The sequence below is a fragment of the Pogona vitticeps genome, chromosome 6 (assembly GCF_051106095.1).
Source record: "Pogona vitticeps strain Pit_001003342236 chromosome 6, PviZW2.1, whole genome shotgun sequence".
NCBI classification, from domain to species: domain Eukaryota; kingdom Metazoa; phylum Chordata; class Lepidosauria; order Squamata; family Agamidae; genus Pogona; species Pogona vitticeps.
Genome location: NC_135788.1, coordinates 119,073,736 through 119,096,957, shown reverse-complemented (window position 1 = coordinate 119,096,957; position 23,222 = coordinate 119,073,736). Strand labels below are relative to the sequence as shown.

The window sequence follows — 23,222 nt, the reverse complement described above, 5'->3', positions numbered from 1 at the left end:
AGAGAGAATTCAGGCTTGATTTACTCTAGGAACTCCTTGTTTTGTTCTGGAAATCCAGGATATCTGCATTTCTCCAGCACCACATTCCAAATTAATCCATTATTCCCCCTTTCTGACTACAACTCCCTTTATCCCCCCATTCTGGGATTTATACACCACGACCACGTTAACCTTTCCGAGTATGAGATGAATTAGCTCCACAGAGAAAGCCACAGGCTTGAGTCTGCAAGATTCAAGTCGGGCTTTGAAACGCAGGGCGTTTTCAGGGTCACTGATTCAGAGGGTTGTGATCACTCGGAGAAGACTTCGGGGCCCATACCGAGAAGAACATGTGTCCGTGTCTGGCCAGCCCTCCTAATCTTTACAGGGCACGGGCGAAAGTGGCAAATGAAGCTGCAAGGTAGATAAGCTGCCCTTCCACTCTCATCCCAACCTGTAGTCTTCACAGTGGTCTACACTGCAAAGGTTTGGGGATACCCTGGACTGCCATTAAGATGAACAAGGGGGTCCTAAATCAAATCAAGCCTGAACTCTCTCTGGGGGCAAAAAAAAAAAATTGAAGCAGAGGCTGTCTCTGTTTGGGGTCCAAATCCTGAGAAGGCAGGATTCTCTGGGAAAGACCACCATGCTGGGAAAAGGTGGAAGGCAGCAGGAAAAGAGGAAGACCCCCAATGTAAGATGGATGGACTCCCTAAAGGAAACCACAAGATGGAGTTTGTCCTCAGAGCAGCTGAGGACAGGGCAGTTTGGAGGTCACTCATTCATAGGATCGGCGTGAGCTGAAGGCGACCTGGCGGCACACAACAGCCTAACAACCCCGCAAGGTTGTCGTGCACCCTCTGCCAATGAGGGATCAGCATCCTTCACCGGCTCTTTGTGCAGTTCCCAAACCAACCACCAAGGGCCGCTGTGGGACTTCGGAGTACAGTAGAAGCCGGCCTCCCCCCCACTCAACCTTCGGCCCGCTATCGACGGAAGTGACGTCTCCGGCGCGGCGACGTCACGCGCATCGCCATAGAAACAGCGCCGGAAGAGCCGCCGTAGATATAAAACAAATGCGCGGGCAGAAGTAAACAAGAAGCCGGGTGGTTGAGGAGTGGTGGGACTGTTTCTGTGGATCCGCGTTTTGAAACTGGGGGGAAGGGGCGAACACGTGTGAAGGCCTACACGGAAGTGTCGTGTATTGAAGCGGTGAGGAAAGTTCACCCCGGGAGACGGAAAGGGGGGCGGAAAAAAGGCGGGGCTCGGGACCCATGAGGGGGCGGGGCCTGACGGAGAGGGTAGGCCGAACGGGGGAAAGAGGCGGTCTCATTCGGGAAGACAACGACCAATGGGAATGGCGGGGCCGGGAAGGGGCGGGGCCTCCGGAGAGAGTGGGTGGGAACAGGGGAAGAGGCGGCCTCACCGTAAAAGACGGACCAATGGGAATGGCGGGGCCGGGAAGGGGCGGGGCCTCGGGAGAGAGTGGGTGGGAACAGGGAAAGGGGCGGCCTCACCGTAAAAGACGGACCAATGGGAATGGCGGGGCCGGGAAGGGGCGGGGCCTCGGGAGAGAGTGGGTGGGAACAGGGAAAGGGGCGGCCTCACCGTAAAAGACGGGCCAATGGGAATGGCGGGGCCGGAAAGGGGCGGGGCCTCGGGAGAGAGTGGGTGGGAACAGGGAAAGGGGCGGTCTCGAAGAGCAGAGGGCCAGGCCAGAGAAGTAGAAGTGGGCGGGGCTCCCGGGCGGGGGCAGTTCTTAAGGGTGGGGGTGGAGCCAGAAGGCAGGGAGGCGGGACTCCAGCCTTGTGGGCGGAGCCTAGAGCGGGAAGGGCGAGGCCGGGAACTGGTGTCTGGGCCGGTAGTTGCTGACCTCCCTCCTTCCCTCCTTGTTTGTTTTTCAGGCGCTGGTGGTGGGGATCCCAGGAGATGGCGAGCGCGGCCTGGGTGCAGGAGGAAGACGAAGAGGAGGAGGAGGTGGAGGAAGGTTTTCAGGAACGGGCCGAGGCCTGCGAACCCAGCGTCGCCTTGCGGCTGGTGGCGGCGGCCTCGTGGCACGTCGTCCGGGAGCGCCAGGTCCACAGTTTCCCTCGCGTCTTGGCGCTGCTGGAGGCCGTGGGGGAGGCCGCCCCTGATCTGGTGCACTTCCGCCATTTTGTGAAGGTTCGCCTGGGCCTGCAGGCCAAGGTGAGTCTCTGGCGGGCCGGGGTGGCGGAGGGGAGACCCGTGCTTCCAACCGCCGCTACGAAACCCCGAACGGCCTCGCGCCCCCCCCCCATGTCTCGGGAGCGCAAGAGATTGGGGTTGTTGTTTTTTTTAACGGACTCTGGCCGCACTGCGCTTTGCTTCTCTGTCTTCCCCCTGATCCCGGACTGGTGGGATGCAGGATTGTCCCTTGACCTTTTATTTTCCTCTTACCTCGCCCAGGTGATCATGGCCATGTTGCAGGAGGAGCAGCCGCACGAGAAGGTCTATGAGGCCATGGATCGGTACTTCCCAGAGAGGGAGCCTGAGCCCCACCCGGAGGCTGTGAGTGTGTCCGTGTGCGCAGAGCGAGACCCTGCTTGCCAGCTTTGCTTCCCTCCACCGCAACCCTGGACGGCTGAGACCCCCGTCTTTGCTCCAGAGATCCTTTCTGTGCTGACGGGGGCCTTCTGTTCTTTTCACCGTAGACCGCTCGGGACTTGGCGCTGGTGCGGGAGGCCCAGGAGAACTTCCGGGACCTGGTGTTCGGCTTATTGAGGGACCCCAGGGAGCGGGAGAAGTACGTGCAGGTGAGGCTGAGGAGAAACGAACCAGGACTGAGGAGGGAAGGACAGGCTTTTGGAAGGCCAGAGCCATGCCAGGTCAGGGCTGGCCCAGCTATACTGGAGCCCCTGCTTTGTCTTCAGAAAGGGACAGGTTCAGTTCCGTGCGTGTCCTCTCAGAATGTTTGGTTGGAGCCCCTAGAAAACGGCTTTTGCTAGCCAGGATGCCCACCCCTGAGGTGGAACTAGGCCAAGGAAGCTTTTTCCTGTGAAGCTGCATAATTGATATATATCTGTAAGTTATTCATATGTAAGGGACGTGGTGGCGCTGCGGGTTAAACTGCAGAAGCCTCTGTGCTGCAAGGTCGGAAGACCAGCCGTCGGAAGATTGAATCCACGCAACGGAGGGAACTCCAGTTGCTTGGCCCAGCTCCTGCCAACCTAGCAGTTCAAAAGCACATAAAAATGCGAATAGGTAAATAGGTACCACCACAGTGGGATGGTCACAGCGTTCCATGTCTAGTCACGCTGGCCACGTGACCACGAAAACTGCCTTCAGACAAATGCTGGCTCTACAGCTTGGGAGACGGGGATGAGCACCGTGCCCGAGAGTCAGACACGACTGGACTAAATGTCAAGGGGAACCTTTACCTATTTGTATGTGTGATGATAGAAATAGTACAAGGGTCACCTGACATTTTGGCGTAAAGCTGAGAGGACAACGTGTGGCCTGTTAGGTCTGTTTCGAACTACCGCTCCCACCATCCTTGCCGGTACGGCCGGTGATGAGAAATGCTGGGAGTTGCAGTCTCCGATCCCCTGGAGGGCTGTGCTTTGGGCATGCCTGGGCTGGAGGAAATACCCGCTGCTCTTATTTTTTGTGTTACCTTTTTTCAGGAGCACCTAGAAAACGACTACGGGGAAGCCTTCCTGCGTGTGGTGGAAGATCTCTTCTTTGATTACTTGGCCCAGTTGGAGAGTGTCCTTCCTGAGCCCAACTTCCAGCAGGTACCAGCCAGGAGGAAGAAAAAGGGACTGGGGCTGCAACCAAGCCGTCGGCCACCACCGCTTCTCTCTCCAGCCGTCCTAGAATCATCCCATGGGGGATCCTTGTGCCTTGTTTAGTTCTTATTTTTCCAGTCAACACGCTCCTAGTGACCAAGGCTAGCAAAAGACCCCAGCTTGAGACTCTCTGTTTATCTAGATGTCAGAGACATGCGGTCCACAGCAGCACTCTATCTTTATTTTCTGTGTTTTGCCGGAGCCACTGCCACGCTGTTTGGGGATTCTGAGAGTCGTAGTCCAAAAACAGAACTTTTCCCACCTCTGCCCTCCCTCCCCACCCCGCTAGGTTAAGGAGATGTGATAAGTGGGTGCAGAAGCCTTTTAGATCAGGAGCAGCTCAGCTGTGAAACACGTTAACGTCGGGAGAGGGGCTTTGTAAGTGAGGAAGAAGAAATCCACTCATTTCCTTCAGGTTTCAAGAAAACCGAGCCTGCTACTTTTGCTCAGCTGGGGAACAAAATTAAACGTTGAGGCCTTGACTGTCAGCCCTGTAGGCTCTTGAAGGCGTGAGCCTCCCACGCGTCCGTATGGTGGGTAGGGGAGAACGCCCCCCTCCATACACTCTTGGGTGTAGAGAGTGACTCCTTTGTGGTCTTAAAGCAAGTTAAGAGTTCTAGATTCTCCCTTCCTGGTGTTGATAAGAGCATGTTAATGCACCAGAGTCGCCACCGAGAAGGGTGAAATCCCGTCTCACGGGAGTCTGTCTTGCAAAAAAGGCAGGCCAAGCGTTGCCCCGATGGAATGACGTGACCTTCTGTCTTTCTTTTTTCCTTCTCCAGCTGTTGGTGGCGGCCTCCTTGCAGGGTCCCGGCCAGGCTCCCCGGCCAAACTCCAACATCCTCTCTCAATACCTGACTGTCATGGGCTATCAAGTTGGAGGTGAGTCAAAGAGACGGCACAGCGTTCCCCCCCTCCCCCCGCGGGCCCTTCCTTCCCTCTAAACCTGCTTCTTGTGTTCCTTAGGACCGCATGTCCTTCCACCCTCTCCCAGCCAGTCAAGCTCCCCTTTCCAAAGCGAGGAGGAAGAGGAAGAAGACGACGAAAGACCTAAGACGCCAGAGCCTTGCAAGGTCCAGACAAGCCCAGGCAGGCCCAGAAGAGGGAGGAGCGGCTGCCTGGGTGCTCAGAGAGAGTAAGTGCCTCCCCGTACCTTTCCCGGTTTCTCTGTCCCCTGTTGCTTCTGCCGCAGCTCATTGACCTCCTCGTTTTTCATATTCAGAGATCCTGACGGACATCATGCAGACAGGTCCGGAACAGGTATGTGTCCCGCACGGTCCCCTTGAGTTCTTCTGCTCTCCACACAGATCTGTGCGTCGAGTTGTTCTGGATGCTGAATCCAGCCAACGGATTCCTTGGTTTGGCCTGAGCTCTCTGCTGTTTTCTGGCGTTTACATTGGCAAAGCAAGGGGGGATTTTTACAGCAGGGCATGTCAGGAGGGCCCGGTTTTTTTGAGTGGCGCTCCTTTCCCGGTTCCCCCCAGCCCTTTTGCTTCTTCCTCCCCACTTCCATCGCCGGCATGCTCTCTTGCCTTTTCCTACACCTCAGGTGCGCAAAGGCAGTTTCTGAGTAAATGTTGATTCGGAGGTAATGATAGGCGAAGGAGGTAGTCAACCACTGCCCCCCTTTTTTCCTTCCCTCCTCTGTCCAAATTCCCCACTCCGCACCACCACCACCCATGTTCTGTTCCATCTAAAATGAGGGTAGGATCAAACGCTACGCAGTGCTTGCTCTTCCAACCCTCTGTGTACAAGGACAGGAATTCATCCTGGCTGGTGGAAAGGATTTCTCTCCAGTGGAAAAAATCCCCCTCCCCATTGCATTCATTTCTAAATATTTTGCGCCGTCCTCTTTGAGTTCGCTTCTTCGGAGCAAAGAGGGAGGTCTAATCGGACGGAACACGTGGGGAATCTTGAGGGCTGCGGTCCAGCCACATGAAGGAGGCTGAACTCTGCTGACGTAGGATGTGAAGGGAGGGGAAAGAAGAGGGATCCACAACGCAGAAGGAAAAGTTCCTCGCTTTCTGTTCTCTCTGCAGACGAAGATCAGGACATGGTGCTGGATTCGAGCAGCGAAGGGAGTGGCTCTCCCTTCAGGAAGGTGAGGAAAGAGCCCCAGGGGACCGATCCTTCAGGAAAACCGCAGGCAGGAGGAGTTGAGTCTGGGGCAGGGTGCTAGCTGGAGGAAGAGGGGGTGAAGGTGGTCTGGGAAGAAGGGACTGAGCCTGCTCCAGTAAGGCTGTGAGGAGGCTGATCGGAGAGGGAGTCTAATTTCAGCCCACTTCTCAAGCCAGCCAAAGCAAGTGAATATCAGGGTCACAGATACGATTTTACCTTCCTGGTTTTAGCCTGAAAATTGAAAGAAAGCTGTCCAAGGTGATTTTGAAGCAGGACCATCCCTGTAGATGGATGTTTAAACCTCAGTAGGCATGGCGGAAGGACTCGGCTGCTTCAATAGCTCCAATAAAGTTCGGAGCAAAACCCCGCAGACTTGCTGCTCAGGGGGAACAGGAGTGGCCGCGCCACCTCCACAGGCCCCGAGTCAGCTGAGGCCACAAGAAGCCAAGGAAGGTGTCTCGCCTTTCCCTTCCGTTTCCCACCCACCCACCAATTTTTTCCCAGGGGTGGAACTCTGGGCTCTAACCTCCTCAGGGCAGAGATCTGTCGTGTCTGTTCTGTAAACGACCATCTCGCTCACAAACAGGACGCCGACGCACTGGGGGAAGTGAATTGAATCTGGCCCCCTTAGAGAGGAGCCTCTGCCGGAAGGTCTCGGGCAACTGGGGACCACCTTGCCTGCCTTTCCTCCCCAAAAAACAGGATGATTACCAGTGTACCCAGCACAACACCCTGATCCCCACCTTCCAGGAGCATCTGAGGGACGTCGGGAATCGGTGAGTGTCCGCTCCCTTCCCTCTTCTCAGCCCCCCCCCCCCCGGTGTGGTGTGAGCTGCCATCCTCTCTACGGTGCCCAAACAGAAGGCTGGGAGCTCTTTGACACCAGGAGGGCTGCGTGCCATCATGGGTGCCCTTTGGACAGCTGCCTGTCAAGGGTGGGCACCTCCCTCTGCGAACACACAGTACGCCCCTCACCTGCATCCGCACCCCTGAGAAGATGCAGCCCTGAGGGCCTTCGGACTTGGGAGCGTCTGACCGATGGCGTGCAGCTTTCCTGCCCTGCCAGTGAATGAAACAGGCCGTTATCTGCTCGTTGAGCTTCCGCCAAGCGGAGACTTATGCCGGCGTGCTAGCACAGGAACTGCAGAGTTGGTGCAAGATCAGTTCTTCCCCACACAATGTGCCCCCCCCCAGGACTACACGGGCAGGATGCTCTGTTTAATAGAAGCTCCGTGGGAATACCGGTCTTCCCATCATCCTTCCTCTATGGATGCTGCCTAGGGCCGATGGAGACTGTGGCCCAGCCACATCTGGAGAGCCGCAGGCCTCTCTCACCCCTGGCCTGAACTATCTTTTGGCCTCTGCGGACGCTCTTAAGTTGGGGTTTTTTTTCAGGGTCCTGTTACTACCAGGAGCCCAGCCTGTGTGGCCGCTCAGCTGTGACCTTCAGGAGGCCGCCCGAAGGTCTTAGGTGCTCCAGGTCCCTAAAGGTTGGGGGGCTTCAGAGAGGACCAAGACTCTCGGACTTTCTGTCCTGTTGGGGATGGTGGAGGAAGCCTTTGAGAACGTGGCCGGTTCAAGGGGCTGAAGGTGGGGTCCCCTGGCAGCCGACTTAATGTCCCGTTTTCTCCCCTTCCTGTAGGTGTTGTATTTGTTTGGCCGTTGTAGCCTCTCCTGCAGTCTGACCGCCTCCGCCTCCTCCTCCTCCTCCCTGTTTTCTCCCCCCCCAAAAAATTTAACACAGAGAGAAATGCCACCCTGCGAGTCATGTTTATTCAGCTTTATTCAGTAAACACTGTCAAAGCTTTCCTTTGATTTTTTTTTTCCTATGGGTCTTTGTCTTTGGGTCGCAGAGGAATGGAAAACTCGCTCTCCCTTATCCGGGGGATGGAGGGGGAAGTGGAACTAGGGCTCCCTCCAGGGCTGGTTTCGAGAAACTTGTGTGGAATCCTGGAATGCAGGCACCAACATTAAGAAAAGACAGAGTGTGGAAAAAAGACTATGTAAACATGATAAAGCAGAATACCTGCTCCTCCTGCCCAGTCTGGGGAGGAGGAACAATCCTGCACTGGAATGAACCAAGAATTCAATGAAACAAAAGGTCTTGGAGGGACAGACGGTGTGATATGGGGAGGAACTGGGTAGGTTCAATGCAAACCAGTTGCTCTTTCGGTGGCCGCTCAGTCCCTCCCTGGCAGTCCTGAAATGAGGTGGACGACAAGAGTTTGCAGGAATTATTTTTAGGGGCTACACACACACACCGGAACCCTGTAGACCGCATGGCCACCCATTTCTGGGGGGTGAAGAGTCCTCCAAAGTCGCCCCCCCCCTTGGGTAGGGAAGGGAGGCAGGGAGGCGGGGCGCTCAGGACTGCTTTTCATCCCCAAAGATGGGGTTGGCTTGCTGGGTGACCCGGATGAAGGTGGTGCGGCGGCTCAGCTCCTTCAGCTTGGCCGCCCCCACGTAGGTGCAGGTGGAACGGATGCCGCCCAGCACGTCTTTCACCGTGTGCTCCACGTCGCCCTTGAACGGCACCTCCACCACCTTGCCTTCGGAAGCCCTGCGGGGGAGAGGAAGAGACGCTGAAGCCAAGGGACGGGTCTCGTCTATTAACCGAATCAGAATTTGGGCCCTTACCAGGCATGCTTTGGCCGGAGCGACTGCAGGAACTTGTTTGAACATTAAAGCCACCCGATCTGGATGCAGAAAGAAGCCAGGCAAGGGGTTTCCCTGCCGGGCTCCGTTTCACACTCTCAGGTCAGCACCGGGGGACTCGCGACCCTTTTTTTGTGCTTCAGTCCCAGGCCCCATAACCCCCATAGCTGGGGGCTGATGGGGCCTGGAATCTCTAGAGCAAAGAGGATGTCGAAATGGAAATGGTACCGTGACGCAGGACAGACCTCGGTCCTGGAACTCAAGAGCCGAAATGCTGATCTTGTTCTGTTCTCACGCAGCGTATTTTTTTTTAACTTAATAAAAATTTAAATGAATCTTCAATCAGTAATGTGCTGCTATTTGTCTCCAGGAAGTGCTATGAGAAAGGGGGCGTCTTGGCCCCTGCTGGTGGTGGTGGTGCCCCAGGAGGCTCCCTCTCCTGGCGTGGCAGCTGGGGAGGGCACTGGGGCATGCTGGGAGGCGGGTGTGGGTCAAGGGAGGTCCGTAGGTGTATCTATGTACATGTTAATCAACTGTTTCTGCATTGTAATTACTTTTGGGTGGGTGGGGGGGAATATAAGAGTTATACATGGATTTTTAACAACATGGGGATCCGGCAGGCTCAGTGGCCACATGATGCTAAAAAAAGGGTTGGGTCATTGAATGACATTTTCTGGAGGGTGGCTCAAATGCTGAGCAGGAGCATCGCAGCCTCCTACACCAGCCCTCCCTTGACCACAGGGCAGAAACCAAGGACCAGTGAGCGAGTGTTGGTCCTTCCTTCCTCCCTGCTCCCCTCCTACCTGTATTCGGCAACCCCTCCAGCGTACTTCTTCATAGACACCTCGGAGCTCATGCCGTAGAAAAGCTTGTACTTCTGGCCGTTCTTCTCGATGAGATCTCCGCCGGATTCTGTGTGGCCAGCCAACATGCCCCCTAGCATGACAAAGTCCGCCCCGGCACCTTTGAGATGGGATGGAACGGGAGTGGAATGAGCAGGAGAGAACCACGTGGGGCTCTACCTAAACCCACCCACCAAGCAAATTTAATATCAAAGAGATAGCATGGCTGTTTTACCGAAAGCCTTGGCCACGTCCCCCGGGCAGCTGCAACCTCCATCCTGCAGGAGAGAAGACAGGAGGAGAATCTCGGCTTTCCGCATTCCTTTTTCTCACGGCTGCCTTTCCGAAGCAACTGCCCGTTCTCTCAGTGAACCAACATTTTTATTCAAGAGCCACATTGTGTTCCACTTTTTCTCCCAAGGCCCTCAGGGAGGAGGAAGGCCTTCCGCTCATCCTTCTCACATCCCTGAGTTAGGTCAGGAGGGGAGAGAGGGGTGGGTTCAGGGTTACCCATTTAGCGTCATGGCTCTTGAGGATTAGCATGGAGAGGTTCCAGCCCAGGTCTGCGGTCACTGCGTCGCTTCTGCTGACACATGGGCTGAGAACGGGCTGGATTTTCTCGAAAGAAGAGGGATACCTATCCTCAGATGATGTTGCAGCTAAGATTTTCTTTTCTCTCTCTCTCTCTCTCTCTCTCTCTGACAGTTTTGAGAAGATACAGTAGGGCCGCAGTCTCTTGAGGGTGATCCGTTCCAACCCCCCACTCAGTGGGTGCCCCAAACTGCAGATACAATAAACCCTATATATATAGCTTAGTCCCTGGTTCCTTTAGTGGCCAGTTCTGGTAATAACGCTTTAGAAATATCTCTATCTGGGAGTTTTATGGAATATTGTGAGCAGGTAACCGATCCCTTGGAGATCACCGTCCTGCGATACTGGCAACTCTTCTGTTCTTGCTGTGCAAGCACGAGAGATACCTAAACGGATGTTTTCTGAGCGCCAGCCTTCTGCGAGATCAAAGTGGGGAATCAACCAGGACTCTGACTTGCACCATAGAAGGAATGTTTGCTCCCGGTAGAACCTCTTGCTTCTGCAGCACTCTTTAGCCCACCAAGCCCGAGGCTGCAGCCGCTGGGGCTAAAAGCTACTCACCGAAATGATGTGACCGTTGAGGCCATGCGCAGCGTCCGCACACTCCATGACGGCGCTGAGCTGGGGGTAGCCCACCCCCGTCTTCTTCCGGGTGGTGCATACTGAACCTGGAAAAAGTCAAGGCAAAGTAACTCCAGCCAGCCTGTGATTTCAAAAAGGCCTCCGTCTCCTACGTGAGATGAAAAGATGCACAATTCCGCTCCAGAGGGAAGCGGCTTCCTTTACTCCCTCCTCTCCCAGCAGCAAAGACGGGCCCGTTTCTTCCAAAACAACCGCTCCGCGTTGAGCACAAAAAGGCTCAGCTCTCCTCTTACTGGGTTTGTTCCCCCCCCCCCGGTGCAAAAATGCACCCGGCCCTCCAGTCACCTGGTCCAATTCCCACTTTGATGATGTCAGCCCCGGACAGGATGAGCTCTTCCACCATCTCCCCGGTCACGACATTCCCAGCCTGTGGAAGCAAAAAGGGGCCGTGAGCGTGGCAGGATAGCCCGGTGGGAGGGGGGGGCTGGCTTGAAGGAGACATGCCGCTATGGGGCAGGCAGAGAATTCACAGGGAAGATACCCACAGACCGCCTGCCAAGTTGGAACGTGTCCGAGACGGTCTTGCAAACCAACAGTTTGAGGGTGTTTGGACTGTTAGCCCAGAAAGTTGTGATAAACCAAGAGGGAGATGATAGCGATTTTTTCAGATGCTGGAAAGCTATCGCAAAGGAGAAGGAGCAAACGACTTTGCTGTTCCAGAAAAATTAACATTCAGAATGACAAGGGCGATTCAACTCCTCCTCTTAGAACTGCGGAGCTGGGAAGGGACCCTCTGCATCACGGAGTTCCGCCCCTGCTAAGCAGGGACAGTCAGGAATCGAACTCCCAGCCTCTGGCTCTAAAGCCAGAGACCTAAACCACTAAGTATATCTTCTTAGCACAAGAATGACCTCCAGATAATAAGAGCTGTTCCACAATGGGAATGGTCTGCTTCAAAAACAGTTGGATTCTCAGTTTGGGAGGGGAGGGGAAAAACCCAGGTTAGATAGCTATCCGTTGGGGATGCTTCAGCTGTATATTTCCTGCATCAGACCAGTTAAACCTTGGACTCTGCAAGTCCGTCGTTCTTTTAAAGGGTCTAAAGGAAATGGAAAGAGCCACGCCCCTCCAGTGCCCCAGAGGAAGTCAATCGGGTGTCGTCAGAGAAGGCAGACGTACCATGATCGTGTGATCGGGGAACCGCTTGCGCACATCCCTCAAGAACTGGACAAAGTGTTCCGAGTAGCCATTGGCCACGTCCAGGCAGATGTAGCGCACCTGAGGGACGGCCTCCAGGATCTGCTCCAGCAGCTCGAAGTCCGAGGAACCTGTGCCCGAACTGGCCGCCACATACTGGGGGGGGGGGGGGGGAGAGTCGTCAGAAGACAGTCAGCCACAAACCAGCAAAGGAGACAAGACGGGATGCTAGCCATCTGTGGCCAAGGGATACCCCCCATGGGGCCGCCCCGAGGAAGACTCAGCAGCTGCTTCTCGCTCACTCGCTGGGGCAATGGCGTGTGGTTCTTGTGTGCAAAAATAGGAGACGTCATAATATCTTTTTACCCATCCTCTGTAACAGCTGAAATGTTGCACTGATTTTTTTAAAGCACTGGGTGAGCTGAGCATCTCTTTTTGCTCAAGCCGTCTAACCTATGCTTGCTGCTCCCCTCCCCCCATGTGCCGAAGGGGAAAAGACATGGGTTTTCAACTGAGACATTTTTTTCCAAGCGATAGCCCCCATCTTTTCTGAGTGGGTTTTTTTTTTTTAAATGGACTGTTGTACTTTACTGTTTTGTTTTGGTGTTACCTATGTTTTTGTTTAAATCCTTTTTTTTTTGTATTTTCATGCTCACTGTGGTTAGCTTTAAATACTGTTTTTCATCGATGTAAGCCACCTTGGGTCATCTTAAGGAGAAAAGCAGGGTTCGACAGACGGACAGATGGATGGACAGATGGAAGGAAGGAAGGACCAAATGAACGAACACTCACACTAAGATAAGACGTTTCACTGAGATGAACACACGGTTAAGCAAGCTATCTGGACACATATTAAATGAGCCTGTTTCAAGAAGATTGGGGCAATCTGCAAAACTTCTTCATGGGCCTAAGGAAAAGTGACGATGATAAGGGCCACTCACCTGGAGACAATCTGGATTCTGAGCTGCAAATTCCTTCCACTCATCCAGGCTATAGTGTTTGTGGATGGCGGTGAAGAGAGAGAACTGAGGAGACGAGAGAAGAAAAAACACACACTCTTGAGATAGAGAAGAAATAAATAGAAAGGCCAGGGCAACTAATGGCCAGGTTCAGATCAGATGGGAGGTCTGACAGCTGATCACCCCACACCCACCCCTCTGGCAGCTGCTCTGCTGCAGAAGAGGAGATAGGAGGCTCCAATCAAACCTATCTACGCGGGGCCAATAAGCTGAACGCGGGGCCATGAATGACCAAGAAGTCGCCAGCAGAAAAAAAGAAAAAGAACTCCAAGTGAATTCAGGATTTCCTGAGCGCAGCCACCCCACCTTGCCCAGAACCTTCGCCATTTCAAAGGTCCCCACGGTGTCCATGTTGGCGGCAATGATGGGGATCCCAGTGTACGTCTGCTTGGAGTTACGGAATACGAAAGACCTCAGGAGATCCACCTGGAAAAAAGAAACAAAACAGAAAGAGGTTGTTCGGGGGGGGGGGAATGTGACTCCCTAGAGATTTCTGAGCCACCCACTCGTCCCTTGGAGTGCTGGTCCAGCCGGGGCCTGGGTGTCCCCCACCCCACCCGGGAAGTGAGGACATGAAAGGCTGGTCCTCCCAACCTTTTGCCCTGCCTGTAAACTAAACCGCTCGCTGTGTTCCACGACTGGGGAGCCCCTCAAAACATTGGGACGGCTCTTAACCTTCAGGCATTCCTTGTTTTCGAGATGCCTGCTAGGAAAGACCATGCTGAGGCCATCCCAAGAGGAGGAATGGCTTCTACTAGACAGAGTGGTCAGGACCAAACTGAGTAGTAGACATTTCCAAAATATGGAAAATCCAGGATCAAGATGGTCTGTGACTGGTAGATCATGTTGGCTCCCTTCCACCCCTAGAAAGGTGAAACCCAAGGTCCTGCCACTTCAAAATTAATTAAGGTTAATTAAGATGAAGAGGCCAGCTTCCCTTCCCCCTCCACGTGCTTAGTTTCACAGCTCCAAAGGAAAGGTCTGTGACACGGCCCAGCATCAGGGGCACAGGGCACTTTTGCTCCTCCAGGGCACTATCTCCTTGGTGGTGCTGCGGGTTAAACCACAGAAGCCTCTGTGCTGCAAGGTGAAAAGACCAGCCGTCGTAAGATTGAATCCATGCAAACGGAAGGAGCTCCCGTCGCTCGTCCCAGCTCCTGCCAACCTAGCCGTTTGAAAGCATGTTAAAAAGTGCAAGTAAATAGGTACCACCTCGGTGGGAAGGTCACGGTGTTCCGTGTCTAGTCGCACTGGCCACGTGACCACGGAAACTGTCTTCGGACAAACGCTGGCTGTACAGCTTGGAGATGGGGATGAGCACCACACCCTGGACTGAGACACGACTGGACTAAATGTCAAGGGGACCCTTTTTATACATCTTTCTCATTTCCAGCCGGCAAGTCCAAAGCTCAGAGGGTCACCCGATGCCTCGTGACAAAGCCTTGGGCCTATTCGCTGGGTTACGACCGGCCTCAGCCATCCCCTCTCGCCTCCAGCCTGTAGAAAGACTCCCAAGGTGTGTTCTCACCTCATTGCGGGATTTGAGAGTACTCCGTTTGGGCCTCAGCAGGACATCCTTGAAGTCTAACTTGATGTCGTTATCAATGTGTGGCATCCTGGATACTGGAAGAAAGAGAAAAAAGGTTTACTCCTCCTGGATCCCACCCGGCTGAAAATCATCCATTCTTGGGCCTTGGTCTGCAAGCCGTTCTTGGGAGACGACAGTTTCTGAGAGATGATTGGGGAGCACATTGTTCCTGAATGGGTAACTTTTGGGGAGAGGGTCCTTTGAAACATGGGGTCCACTATTTTTCTCTGATAATTACAGATCAATCCTGAACACTCTCTGGAGGCAAAAATATTGAAACCTTAACTGTCCTTGTTTGGGCACCTCCTGAGAAGACAGGATTCTCTGGAAAAGACCATCACGCTGGTAAAGGTGGAAGGGGAGCAGGAAAAGAGGAAGACCCAATATGAAATGGATCAACTCGCTAAAGGAAGCCACAGGCTTGAATTTGCAAGACCTGAGCCGGGCAGTGGAAAACAGGCCATTTTTGAGATTGCTCATTCATAGGGTCAGCTTAAGTCACAGGAGACTTGACAGCCTATAACAACAGCAATTACGCATGCTCAAAAATAAGCATTGCTTCCTGTTGAGCCTACAGGAGACTGGGGAGGGGCGAGGGTTAATATCAAGGATGGTTTTGAACATGGATCATGTATGTGTGTTTTTTGTTTTTTTTTTTAGGAATGCTGACCTGCAATGCACAATTTAATCAGGATTCCTGTTTGTTTAATACATAAACTCATTCATAGCAGGACTGGGCAGAAGGTAGATCCCCCGAATGATTTGCAATAAGTTGGCAAGCATTTCCGATTCCCAGCTAAATGAAATTTTAAAAAAGCCACCAGGAATGGATTTGGGGGCAATAAATCTGTGAGCTTCACTCCAATCTTCTTCATTCAAAACTAAATTCTTGGGTTCATATATTTTAAATTCTACATGCATTTGTACCCAGCTCTGCCTAGCAGTGGATCTTGGGTCTTGTTAAAAAAAAATTAAATTAGATCTTACAACTGTACAGCACCATCATCCTCAAGGGGTTGGACAAACATGGCCTTTGAAAGCCACGGGACAGGTGCTGGGAAGCAGATAAATTTCGGTTTGCTGCAAATGAGATAGTGTACATACAGGAATACCCTTGAATACAGAGGGAGCACCGTTTCTGAATACAGCAGGAGGTACACTAGGACCCTCCTAATCCGTAGGGAATAAATATCAAGCCCCCTCCCCATGGATGCTGAAAAATGTGAATTATAACAAACAGGGCTTTAAAAGCAAACCCTAGACATAGCCTGCTCTCTGGCTCCCTCTAGTGACCAGTTCTGGTAATGAAATCGTGGAAGTACTGTACAACTGTACATTTCTCTAGTCTACTGAACCGAACTACACATTTCATGGTCTCTGGCTCCCTCTAGTGACCAGTTCTGGTAGCTTCCTCTCTAGAAATACCATATTTCTAGGACTTTCCTTTTAATATTTTTCATACTTTCAGACTGTAGCTAAGTGAATCCCGTGAATACTGATCCCACAGATAAGGGGATCCTACTGTACTCCGTTATGAGTAAGCATTGCCTTCTTATTCTATGATATCGGTGCCAGAAGACATAAAAAAGAAAATATTAAAGCTAGCCTTTCTCAGCGGTAGCTTTTCTCATCCAGCTCTTAATTACTCTTACCTTTAGTGAGTTGTGTTGTTTCCAGGAACTGAAGCTCCTTAATAGCTGCTCATGATCTTCGCTCTGGCATCAGTGTCTCTTTTGCAGTTGCTGCCACTAAGGAGGGGTGGGAGGGAGGGAGGGAGGGGGAGAAACACTATCTTATCTCTCTCTCATCTCCAATCTTGGCATCCTGTCCAAATCTTGGTCCTAAATGGAATTCATTATCGATCTAAAACCAGCTCCCAGCGCTATTTCAGGGTCTGGCGGGCACCTTCCTTCATTAATGAAAATGACCTTTTAAAGCCAAGCCCTTGCCAGCTTTACAGATCCCGCTTCCTCTGCCTATGCTGAAACCTCCACCACAGTCTGTCCCCAGATCTATGACAAATCCGTGATTGTGGGAATATAACCTGTCAGGAATACCTCATTGGCAAGGGGTGGGGCTAGATTGTTTCCTGCCCAGCAATGATAATAGAGTAGGAAAAATCCCCCCATCTGATGCATCAGCATCTGCGGATTCACTTATCCACTGCCTGAAAATATTAAATTAAAAAACACAATGTATTTTTCATAATGTAATTACCAAAATAAGCCACGGGAGGGAGCCAGAGACCATACTATGTATATAGTTTGTTATTTCCACGTTTTTCAGCATCCGCAGGGAGGGAGGCTTGGATCCGGTCCCCCATGGATGCTGCAGCCGTACTGTACTGAAAACGTGGCAGCAATTTGGACCTGGAACAGCTATCTGAGGAATCGAGTGTATTACTACAGTACAGTGTTCAGACATGCTTCGGAGGAAGCCAGGGTCTGCCAGACCAACAGGATGTTTTTCCCACAAGATGAGGAGGTAAACTTTTTTTGGACTACAACTCCCAGAATTCCACATTCTGGGAGCTGTGGTCCCAAAAAAAACTTAACTTGCCCATGCTGGGAGTTGTAGTCCCAAAAAAGTTAACCTGCCCATGCTGGGAGTTGTAGTCCAAAAAAACCTTAACCTGCCCATCTTGGGAGTTGTAGTCCAAAAAAAAGTTAACCTGCCCATGCTGGGAGTTGTAGTCCAAATCAGTTAACATTCCTTAGCTCAGGTCTTTCCACATAAGGAGGGAAAGAGATGTGAGGCCCCTCGAGCCCATGTGGCAGGGCCCCTTCCTCACCACTATCCTCCAGCATCCGCTTAGGGACCGTCACCTACTCAAAGCATAAATAAGGGGTCCTTCCCATTCAGAATGCTGGGTTTATTGAGAGAGAGAGAGAGAGAGAGAGAGAGAGAGACCTGGCTGAGCCCCACTTCCGGTCCGCCCCCTTGTCCCCAGGGCCCACTTCCGCTCTGCGCGTGCCCCCCCTCCGCAGTCCGAGGACGGAGACCCCCCCAACCCGGCGTCAGCGGCGCGAGCCTTCGGTTTCCGCCCCGAAGGATTCCAGCCGGCCCTTCCCTAACTGTTTATTCTGAAACCGGCTACCCCTCCACCTCTTCGGGCGAAAGGCCTTGTGGGACGTGTAGTCTGGTCGCGTCGCATCTGTCACGGAGAAGGCCGGCAGTTGGACTACCGTACCCAGAAAGCCTGGAACGCCCTCCGAGTTTTAAGGCCGCGGCCGGCCTGATAGCCAATCAAATGACGGGAAGGGGCCGCGCGAGGCTGGAAAGACCACTCTTCCCAGCGTGCTCTGCGCGGCGACGCTCCCAAGAGCGTACGGCGGTTTCCCTCGCAATGCCTGACGGGAAATGTAGTCCCGAGGGGGGAAAGGGGGGGAGTGTCGAAGCGCTCACTCGGGGCAACCCTGCCACTCTGGGAGAAGAATTCTGACCACCAAACGTCCGTGTGGCCCTTCGGAGAAACAAAGACTATTTCGTGAACTGGAAGGCCTTGGTCTATTTTCTGTTTTCCCCGGACCCGGAAGTGACGTCATAACGGTCGCGAGCAGAGGGCCTGTCAAGGAACGGAAGGCAGGCGAGTCTCCCGACTTCCTCTTCCGGGGCGGGGTCAGAGGTTGAGCGAGGAGGGACCGCTTGGAGGGAGTGAAAAGGCCGGTCACGATGCTGATCAAAGTGAAGGTAAGGGGGCGAAGGACCCGGCCTGGCTACCCGGGGCAGGGAGGCCTAGCTGGCTCCCTCTTTCCCTCGCCCTGGCGGCCCTCCCTGGCCAAGGGGAAGGCCTCATCCCTCGGCCCCTTCCCCCCCTCTGGCTGGCATCTTTCTTCATGCTTCCGTTCCTTGTAACGCTGTCGTCGTTAGTAACGACGTTCACGTTACCGTGGGAAGCGTTTGGAGGGCGTGGCGTCCCCGCCTCCTCCTGGCCTTCGCCTGCTCTTATCAGGGTCTGAAGGGACCCAAGTGCTGCACCTCGTGCCCCACTGGAGGCAGAAATTCAACCGGGAGAGCCCCTCGAGTCTTTGTGCTGAGCAGCGCATTTCCTGCTGAATGGCTGCCTGACATACCCTTTAAAAAAAAAAAAGGAATTCCTCGACCCCAGAGAAAAGATCATGTTTCACCAGCAAGCCATGAGATGGGAGTGTAATTACATAGAGCCATTGGCAAATCCTTGGTTTGGAGTTTGGGATAGAAAATCCCAACCATGCTTACAAGGGAAGATGCTGGAGACTATGCCTCCCTGCTGGCATGGCAACCTGAGCTTAAATTGGCTTTTTTTGGGACCATTTTTTCTTGCATTCTCCATAAATGGGTGATGCAAAGTCTGAGGAAGCAGGATTTTACCCCCGAAAGCTTGCAGTGGGTATAGTTTTTTAGTGGCTTAATAAAGGCAATCCCTTCACTAGGTTACCTGTAGGCCATATGTACAGGTAGACCTACCTTGTAGGATGGTTTGGGAGTATGAAGCAGCAGTCGAGAGCCATACTGTATACATCTGTTCATTGGAGGAGCCGGCTATGCAGGTCGTGCTCTCCGAGGAGCAGAAGTTACCTTCTTTTTCCAACAGAAGAATCCCATGGATGAAGCAAGAAACACCCAACATAGACCTCTTTGACCCATTCCCTGGGAGAATAACCTGATCAGGAATGAGGGTTACAATGAACTGGACACAGAGCAAGGAAAGGCTGAGATTCTGGGATGTATGGGAAGCAGGGAAGAGGGAGACGAGTTGACGTACGTGCCAAGGAGCGCTGTGAAGAATCTGCAGGATACCCTCTTCTGCTAAACTACCATTCACAAAGTGACACCACACAAAGAAAAACCCCAGAAACAGACTCCTCTTTTTCCACCGGTTCACCGCTTCTCACCCAAACGCAAAGCACTTGTCAGGGCTGTTTTTCAACACATATGAATGGTTGTCAGCAGAAGAGGATATCTGACAGACCATCTTGACTGCTGCCATTGGTGTTATCAGCATTCATATTAGATAGTCTCCAGTCCTATCTTTCTTTCCAAGCAAGTGGAGACGTAGTTGGTATCTTCCAGCCTTGGTGCCCGAAGAGGGGAATTATTGTGGAATTATTCTGTGTAATTATTTATTCCAATAAAAGGAATTATTGTGGAGAAGGTATGGCCTGTTTGGTGCAAGGTGGGCAGGATCCTGGAAGGAAGGGTGTTCTTCAGATTCCATTAGCTCCTGAAAGAAGATATCTAGGTGGTGCCACAAAGAGATGAGCTTTGGTAAAAGGTTTGGTCACCATTTTTCCAGGTTGGATGCTTGCTAGTCCTGAGGTCGCTGTCTTTTCTTGCAGACACTAACCGGGAAGGAGATTGAGATTGACATAGAACCAACTGACAAGGTAACAGTCCGGAGACAGTTGTGCACATGTGTGTGTAGTTGCTGATGCTGCCGGTACCCACCATTTTCTACAAGACAAAAACCCAGGAAGGGCCGGTGGTTTCAGGAGAGAGCCCATCCCTTGGAGTTTTCTCTCCTATAGAGGGGTGGGAGGGTCATTTTCTTTCCTTTTCCTGGAGTGGCTCGTAAAGCTTGGGAAAGTATACGGTGGTCAATTCCCAGTTACCTGGGCCATTGGCATGTTACCATGGTGATATCCATCCAGTGGAGGGTGGAGATTTTGGTGTGCTATGGACTGTGAATCCACTTGGTGAAAGCCTATAATCAAAATAGGTTCAGTACCTTAGTAAATCCTTTAAAGTTTTCTCTAAATCCTGGAGCTTGGTTTCCCTGAGCCCACCCAGTCCTTGTGGCCAAGATCCTACAGTTTCAGGGGTCCGTTGGGAGGCCCTGCTTGTTGTTGTCGTTTAGTTGTTAAGTCGTGTCTAACTCTTCATGACCCCATGGACCAGAGCACACCAGGCCCTCCTGTTTTCCACTTCCTCCCGGAGTTTGGTCAAATTTAGGCCCTGAGGGGACAGCAAAACTGCTTAACAGGCCATCTTGAAAGAACATCTGTTTTTCAGCTGGATAGATGGCCTTTTTCTTAGCCAAGCTGCCCCACAAGGACAACTCAGAAGAGTCAAACTCTTGGAAGTGCCTTGGCCCGCTCAAGGAGGTTGTGATGCCACAACCTTTGCTGCTTGAAATGTGACTTTTCTCTTCTCCCTTTCTTCCTTTCCCTGAAGGTGGAGAGAATAAAGGAGCGAGTGGAAGAAAAAGAAGGGATTCCGCCCCAGCAGCAGAGGCTCATCTACAGTGGGAAGCAGATGTGAGTTCCCTCCAGAGGGGAAGTGGACTCGTGATTCACCCGAGGAAATGTGCAGCCTCCGTGGGGCGTCTCAGGTGGAGGGAGGCCCCTTGGAGTACATTAGGAGAGAAAGGCTTACATTTTGCAGGAATCTCCTCCTTAGAAACAAACAGATGCAGCAGAACCTGGAAAGATCCTTTTAAAAAGGAATTGAATTACAGTTTCAAAGACCATAAAAAATAGGGTACGCTGGTTGTTGCAGTTCTTTGAAAGGTAACTCTGCTTTCTCTCTGTTAAAGCATCAACATTTTAGTTAATTTTTTAAAAATCTGAATGCTCCAAGCCATGGGCTTGTGGCACAGAATGGCCATCATCTTCTCATAGCTGTCTTGACCCCCACAGCATAGTAGAAGCCACCACAGTGAAGACAGCCCCCCATACCTGCAGAGGTTCTGTTGCACATTCAGATGAATAAAACATCCTTTGTAAAATAACAGTAGTAGTTACAGCTATATTCGTGGGGTAGTCTGTTAATTAGAAATAGCTAGCGAGTTCTCAAGATCATCCACACACTTGTATTTCCAAATATCTTGCATGGGTGTGAAATCTGGACAGTGGAGAAAGCAAATAGGGAAAAAAATGATTTATTTGAAATGTGGTGCTGGGGGAAGCTTTGCAGATACCCTGGATTGCTAGAAAGACAAACAAATCAGATCCGAGATCAAACCAAGCCCGAACTCTCTCTAGAGGCGAAAATGTTGAAACTGGGACTGTGCTACTTTCAGCACCTCTTGAAAAGGCAGGATTCTCTGGAAAGGACCCATAAGGGTGGGAAAGATGGAAGGCAGCAGGAAAAGAGGGAGACCCAATATGAGATGGACTGGCTCCCTCAAGGAAGCCACAGGTTTGCATTTGCTAGAGCTGAGCAGAGGCAGCTGAGGACAGGAAGTGTTGGAGATGGCTTGTTCCATAAGGTCGCTGCAAGTTAGAGGCAACTTGGTGGCAAATAACAGTTATTTTTCAGGCACTGAGTGGAACCCCCACTGAAGTACATTGCTCTCTTACTAGGTTTGGTATAAGGAGACTAGGGCCTGGAAAAGTTACATTTCTGAACCTCCCGTCCCGGCATCTGAGCTTTTCGGGAACTTACTCCAAAAAGGGTAACTTGTGGGTCTAGAAGAGGGCCTGCCACCGACCCCCTTAACCCTCGTCTCTTATTGCTTTACAGGAATGATGAGAAAACGGCAGCAGACTACAAGATCCAGGGCGGCTCTGTTCTTCATTTGGTGTTGGCCCTACGTGGGGGAGGCCTGCGATGATGGAGGACCCGCTGGCCCGAGTGCCCCTCTCCTCTCGCCCTCCCCCAGCCCCCACAAAGGACAGACCCGCTCTTTTGCCGTTGGGAAGCGTCGAGGTCCTGGATGACGTACGCTCCCCCTGCCTTTTGCTCGTCCTTGTTATGGAAGAGAAGGCGCCTGCCTCTTGGAATCCTCCCCAAGCTGTTACTCAAGGGGAGGCACCCTTTAAGAGGAGCGTGTCCTTTGGGGGAATCCCGCATTCTGACCCTCCCACGTGCTTCTTCGCTCTAACTTCCTAAGCGCGGCTTTACTCGTTTGTTGTTGTTTGTTTGTTTTTCGACTCCCGTCTTCAGACGTCTCTTTCCCTCTCTTGGAATGGCTGAGTGTTCAATAAAGACGTTTCACAACCTCTGTTGCTTCGCGAGATGCGTTGACTTCATTGTGTCGTTCTTTGGGGGTCTCCTGCATGCCTTGAATCCTTCAGCTAGGTCCGGATCTGAAGGAACCTTTCCTTCGCATAATCCAAGCTAGGTTGGGTCCCAGAATAGAGCATCCTTCAACTGGCTCAGAAGCCGTTCCCCTTGGGAACTTATTTATTTAACTTATATGCTGCCCACACTACCTGAAGGTCTCTGGGCGGCTTACAACATTTAAAATACATTAAAAGGGCAAAATAATTAAAATGCAATTAAAAATATATACTCTAAAAATTGCCATGAGACCCACAGCTGATATTTCAATTAAAAGCCTTCAGTCAAAACTTCAATTCCTGGGCCAGCAGAATGATCTTCACTAGCATTTCATGGAGGAAGCCATGATGGGTCTTCTTGGCATCACACCGATCCAAATTTAAGTGCTGTCAATTGTCTTTTTTCTTTAGAAAAAGCCAGTGTCTGACCATTGGCAGGTGTTTTATAAGGGATTCAACCCAGATCCCTCTGAGTGTTGATGCAAGGTGTGGGGGTCCCTCTGCAGCTGCTGATCCTGACCTGGTCCCCTCCAGATGCTTTGGACAGCTCCCATCAACCTCGGGGAACAGTGGAGAGGCAGGATCATGGGAATGACAACATCTGGAGGGCCACCAGTTCTGAAGTTTCTAGCCCGGCTCACTTGCTTGAGTTATCCATGCACTGATAGGCAACCATGGTCTAGAGGGGCGGGGTATAAATTTAATAAATAAATAAATATTCTCTGCACGGCTTAAAACGTGGGCTTTGCTCTGTGGAAAGAACATCCTCGGTGGGGCAGGATTCTTCTAAAACGGCGGTGAACGAAAAGCAATCCTCTAAGGCGGCTTTTGTAGACCTATAGCCCCCTCTTGGACCCTCT

At 52.1% G+C, this 23,222-nt stretch overlaps 3 protein-coding genes across 13 annotated transcripts; 2 read left to right on the top strand and 1 right to left on the bottom strand.

Annotated features, from left to right (window-relative positions):
* The first annotated feature begins 1,014 nt into the window (after positions 1 to 1,014).
* TINF2 (TERF1 interacting nuclear factor 2) lies at positions 1,015 to 8,903 on the top strand. Of its 5 annotated transcripts, none has more exons than XM_078378347.1 (10): positions 1,015 to 1,191; positions 1,884 to 2,166; positions 2,407 to 2,508; positions 2,652 to 2,753; positions 3,624 to 3,734; positions 4,571 to 4,670; positions 4,755 to 4,923; positions 5,828 to 5,889; positions 6,493 to 6,682; positions 7,549 to 8,903. In XM_078378347.1, exons 2-10 carry the CDS (start codon positions 1,909 to 1,911, stop codon positions 7,589 to 7,591), a joined length of 1,137 nt encoding a protein of 378 aa, XP_078234473.1. In that variant the 5' UTR covers positions 1,015 to 1,191; positions 1,884 to 1,908; the 3' UTR covers positions 7,592 to 8,903. The 5 variants fall into 5 exon arrangements, 2 of the variants coding, with proteins under 2 accessions (XP_078234473.1, XP_078234474.1); XR_013537678.1 differs by having other exon boundaries at positions 1,016 to 1,191; positions 6,609 to 6,682; XR_013537679.1 differs by lacking the exon at positions 7,549 to 8,903 and having other exon boundaries at positions 5,011 to 5,889; positions 6,609 to 6,686.
* GMPR2 (guanosine monophosphate reductase 2) lies at positions 7,661 to 17,479 on the bottom strand. 7 transcript variants are annotated; one of them, XM_072977082.2, is made up of 11 exons: positions 17,291 to 17,479; positions 16,033 to 16,128; positions 14,321 to 14,415; positions 13,099 to 13,218; positions 12,715 to 12,798; positions 11,756 to 11,929; positions 10,922 to 11,003; positions 10,556 to 10,662; positions 9,639 to 9,681; positions 9,365 to 9,524; positions 7,661 to 8,466 (listed from the first exon to the last, which is right to left on the bottom strand). In XM_072977082.2, the coding sequence occupies exons 3-11, from the start codon at positions 14,405 to 14,407 to the stop codon at positions 8,271 to 8,273; spliced, it is 1,053 nt and encodes a 350-aa protein (XP_072833183.2). In that variant the 5' UTR covers positions 14,408 to 14,415; positions 16,033 to 16,128; positions 17,291 to 17,479; the 3' UTR covers positions 7,661 to 8,270. The 7 variants fall into 7 exon arrangements, with proteins under 7 accessions (XP_072833183.2, XP_072833187.2, XP_072833189.2 ...); XM_072977086.2 differs by lacking the exon at positions 17,291 to 17,479 and adding an exon at positions 17,172 to 17,283; XM_072977088.2 differs by lacking the exon at positions 17,291 to 17,479 and adding an exon at positions 17,210 to 17,229.
* Positions 17,480 to 17,785: 306 nt separating this feature from the next.
* Positions 17,786 to 22,304, top strand: NEDD8 (NEDD8 ubiquitin like modifier). Its single transcript, XM_072977099.2, has 4 exons — positions 17,786 to 18,070; positions 19,699 to 19,746; positions 20,534 to 20,616; positions 21,824 to 22,304. The coding sequence occupies exons 1-4, from the start codon at positions 18,053 to 18,055 to the stop codon at positions 21,912 to 21,914; spliced, it is 240 nt and encodes a 79-aa protein (XP_072833200.1). The 5' UTR covers positions 17,786 to 18,052; the 3' UTR covers positions 21,915 to 22,304.
* Positions 22,305 to 23,222: the final 918 nt, after the last annotated feature.

What these genes read in the sequence shown, in the direction of transcription:
- TINF2 (XM_078378347.1), top strand. Translation starts at nt 1,909, where the DNA reads ATGGCGAGCGCGGCCTGGGTGCAGGAGGAAGACGAAGAGGAGGAGGAG. An exon ending in CTGAGCCCAACTTCCAGCAG is followed by an intron (nt 3,735 to 4,570) that starts GTACCAGCCAGG and finishes TTCCTTCTCCAG; the next exon opens with CTGTTGGTGGCGGCCTCCTT. An exon ending in TGCCTGGGTGCTCAGAGAGA is followed by an intron (nt 4,924 to 5,827) that starts GTAAGTGCCTCC and finishes TTCTCTCTGCAG; the next exon opens with ACGAAGATCAGGACATGGTG.
- GMPR2 (XM_072977082.2), bottom strand. Translation starts at nt 14,407, where the DNA reads ATGCCACACATTGATAACGACATCAAGTTAGACTTCAAGGATGTCCTG. An exon ending in TCCCCGATCACACGATCATG is followed by an intron (nt 11,004 to 11,755) that starts GTACGTCTGCCT and finishes TTGCTTCCACAG; the next exon opens with GCTGGGAATGTCGTGACCGG. An exon ending in GGACGTGGCCAAGGCTTTCG is followed by an intron (nt 9,525 to 9,638) that starts GTAAAACAGCCA and finishes CCCATCTCAAAG; the next exon opens with GTGCCGGGGCGGACTTTGTC.
- NEDD8 (XM_072977099.2), top strand. An exon ending in ACATAGAACCAACTGACAAG is followed by an intron (nt 19,747 to 20,533) that starts GTAACAGTCCGG and finishes CTTTCCCTGAAG; the next exon opens with GTGGAGAGAATAAAGGAGCG. An exon ending in ATCTACAGTGGGAAGCAGAT is followed by an intron (nt 20,617 to 21,823) that starts GTGAGTTCCCTC and finishes ATTGCTTTACAG; the next exon opens with GAATGATGAGAAAACGGCAG.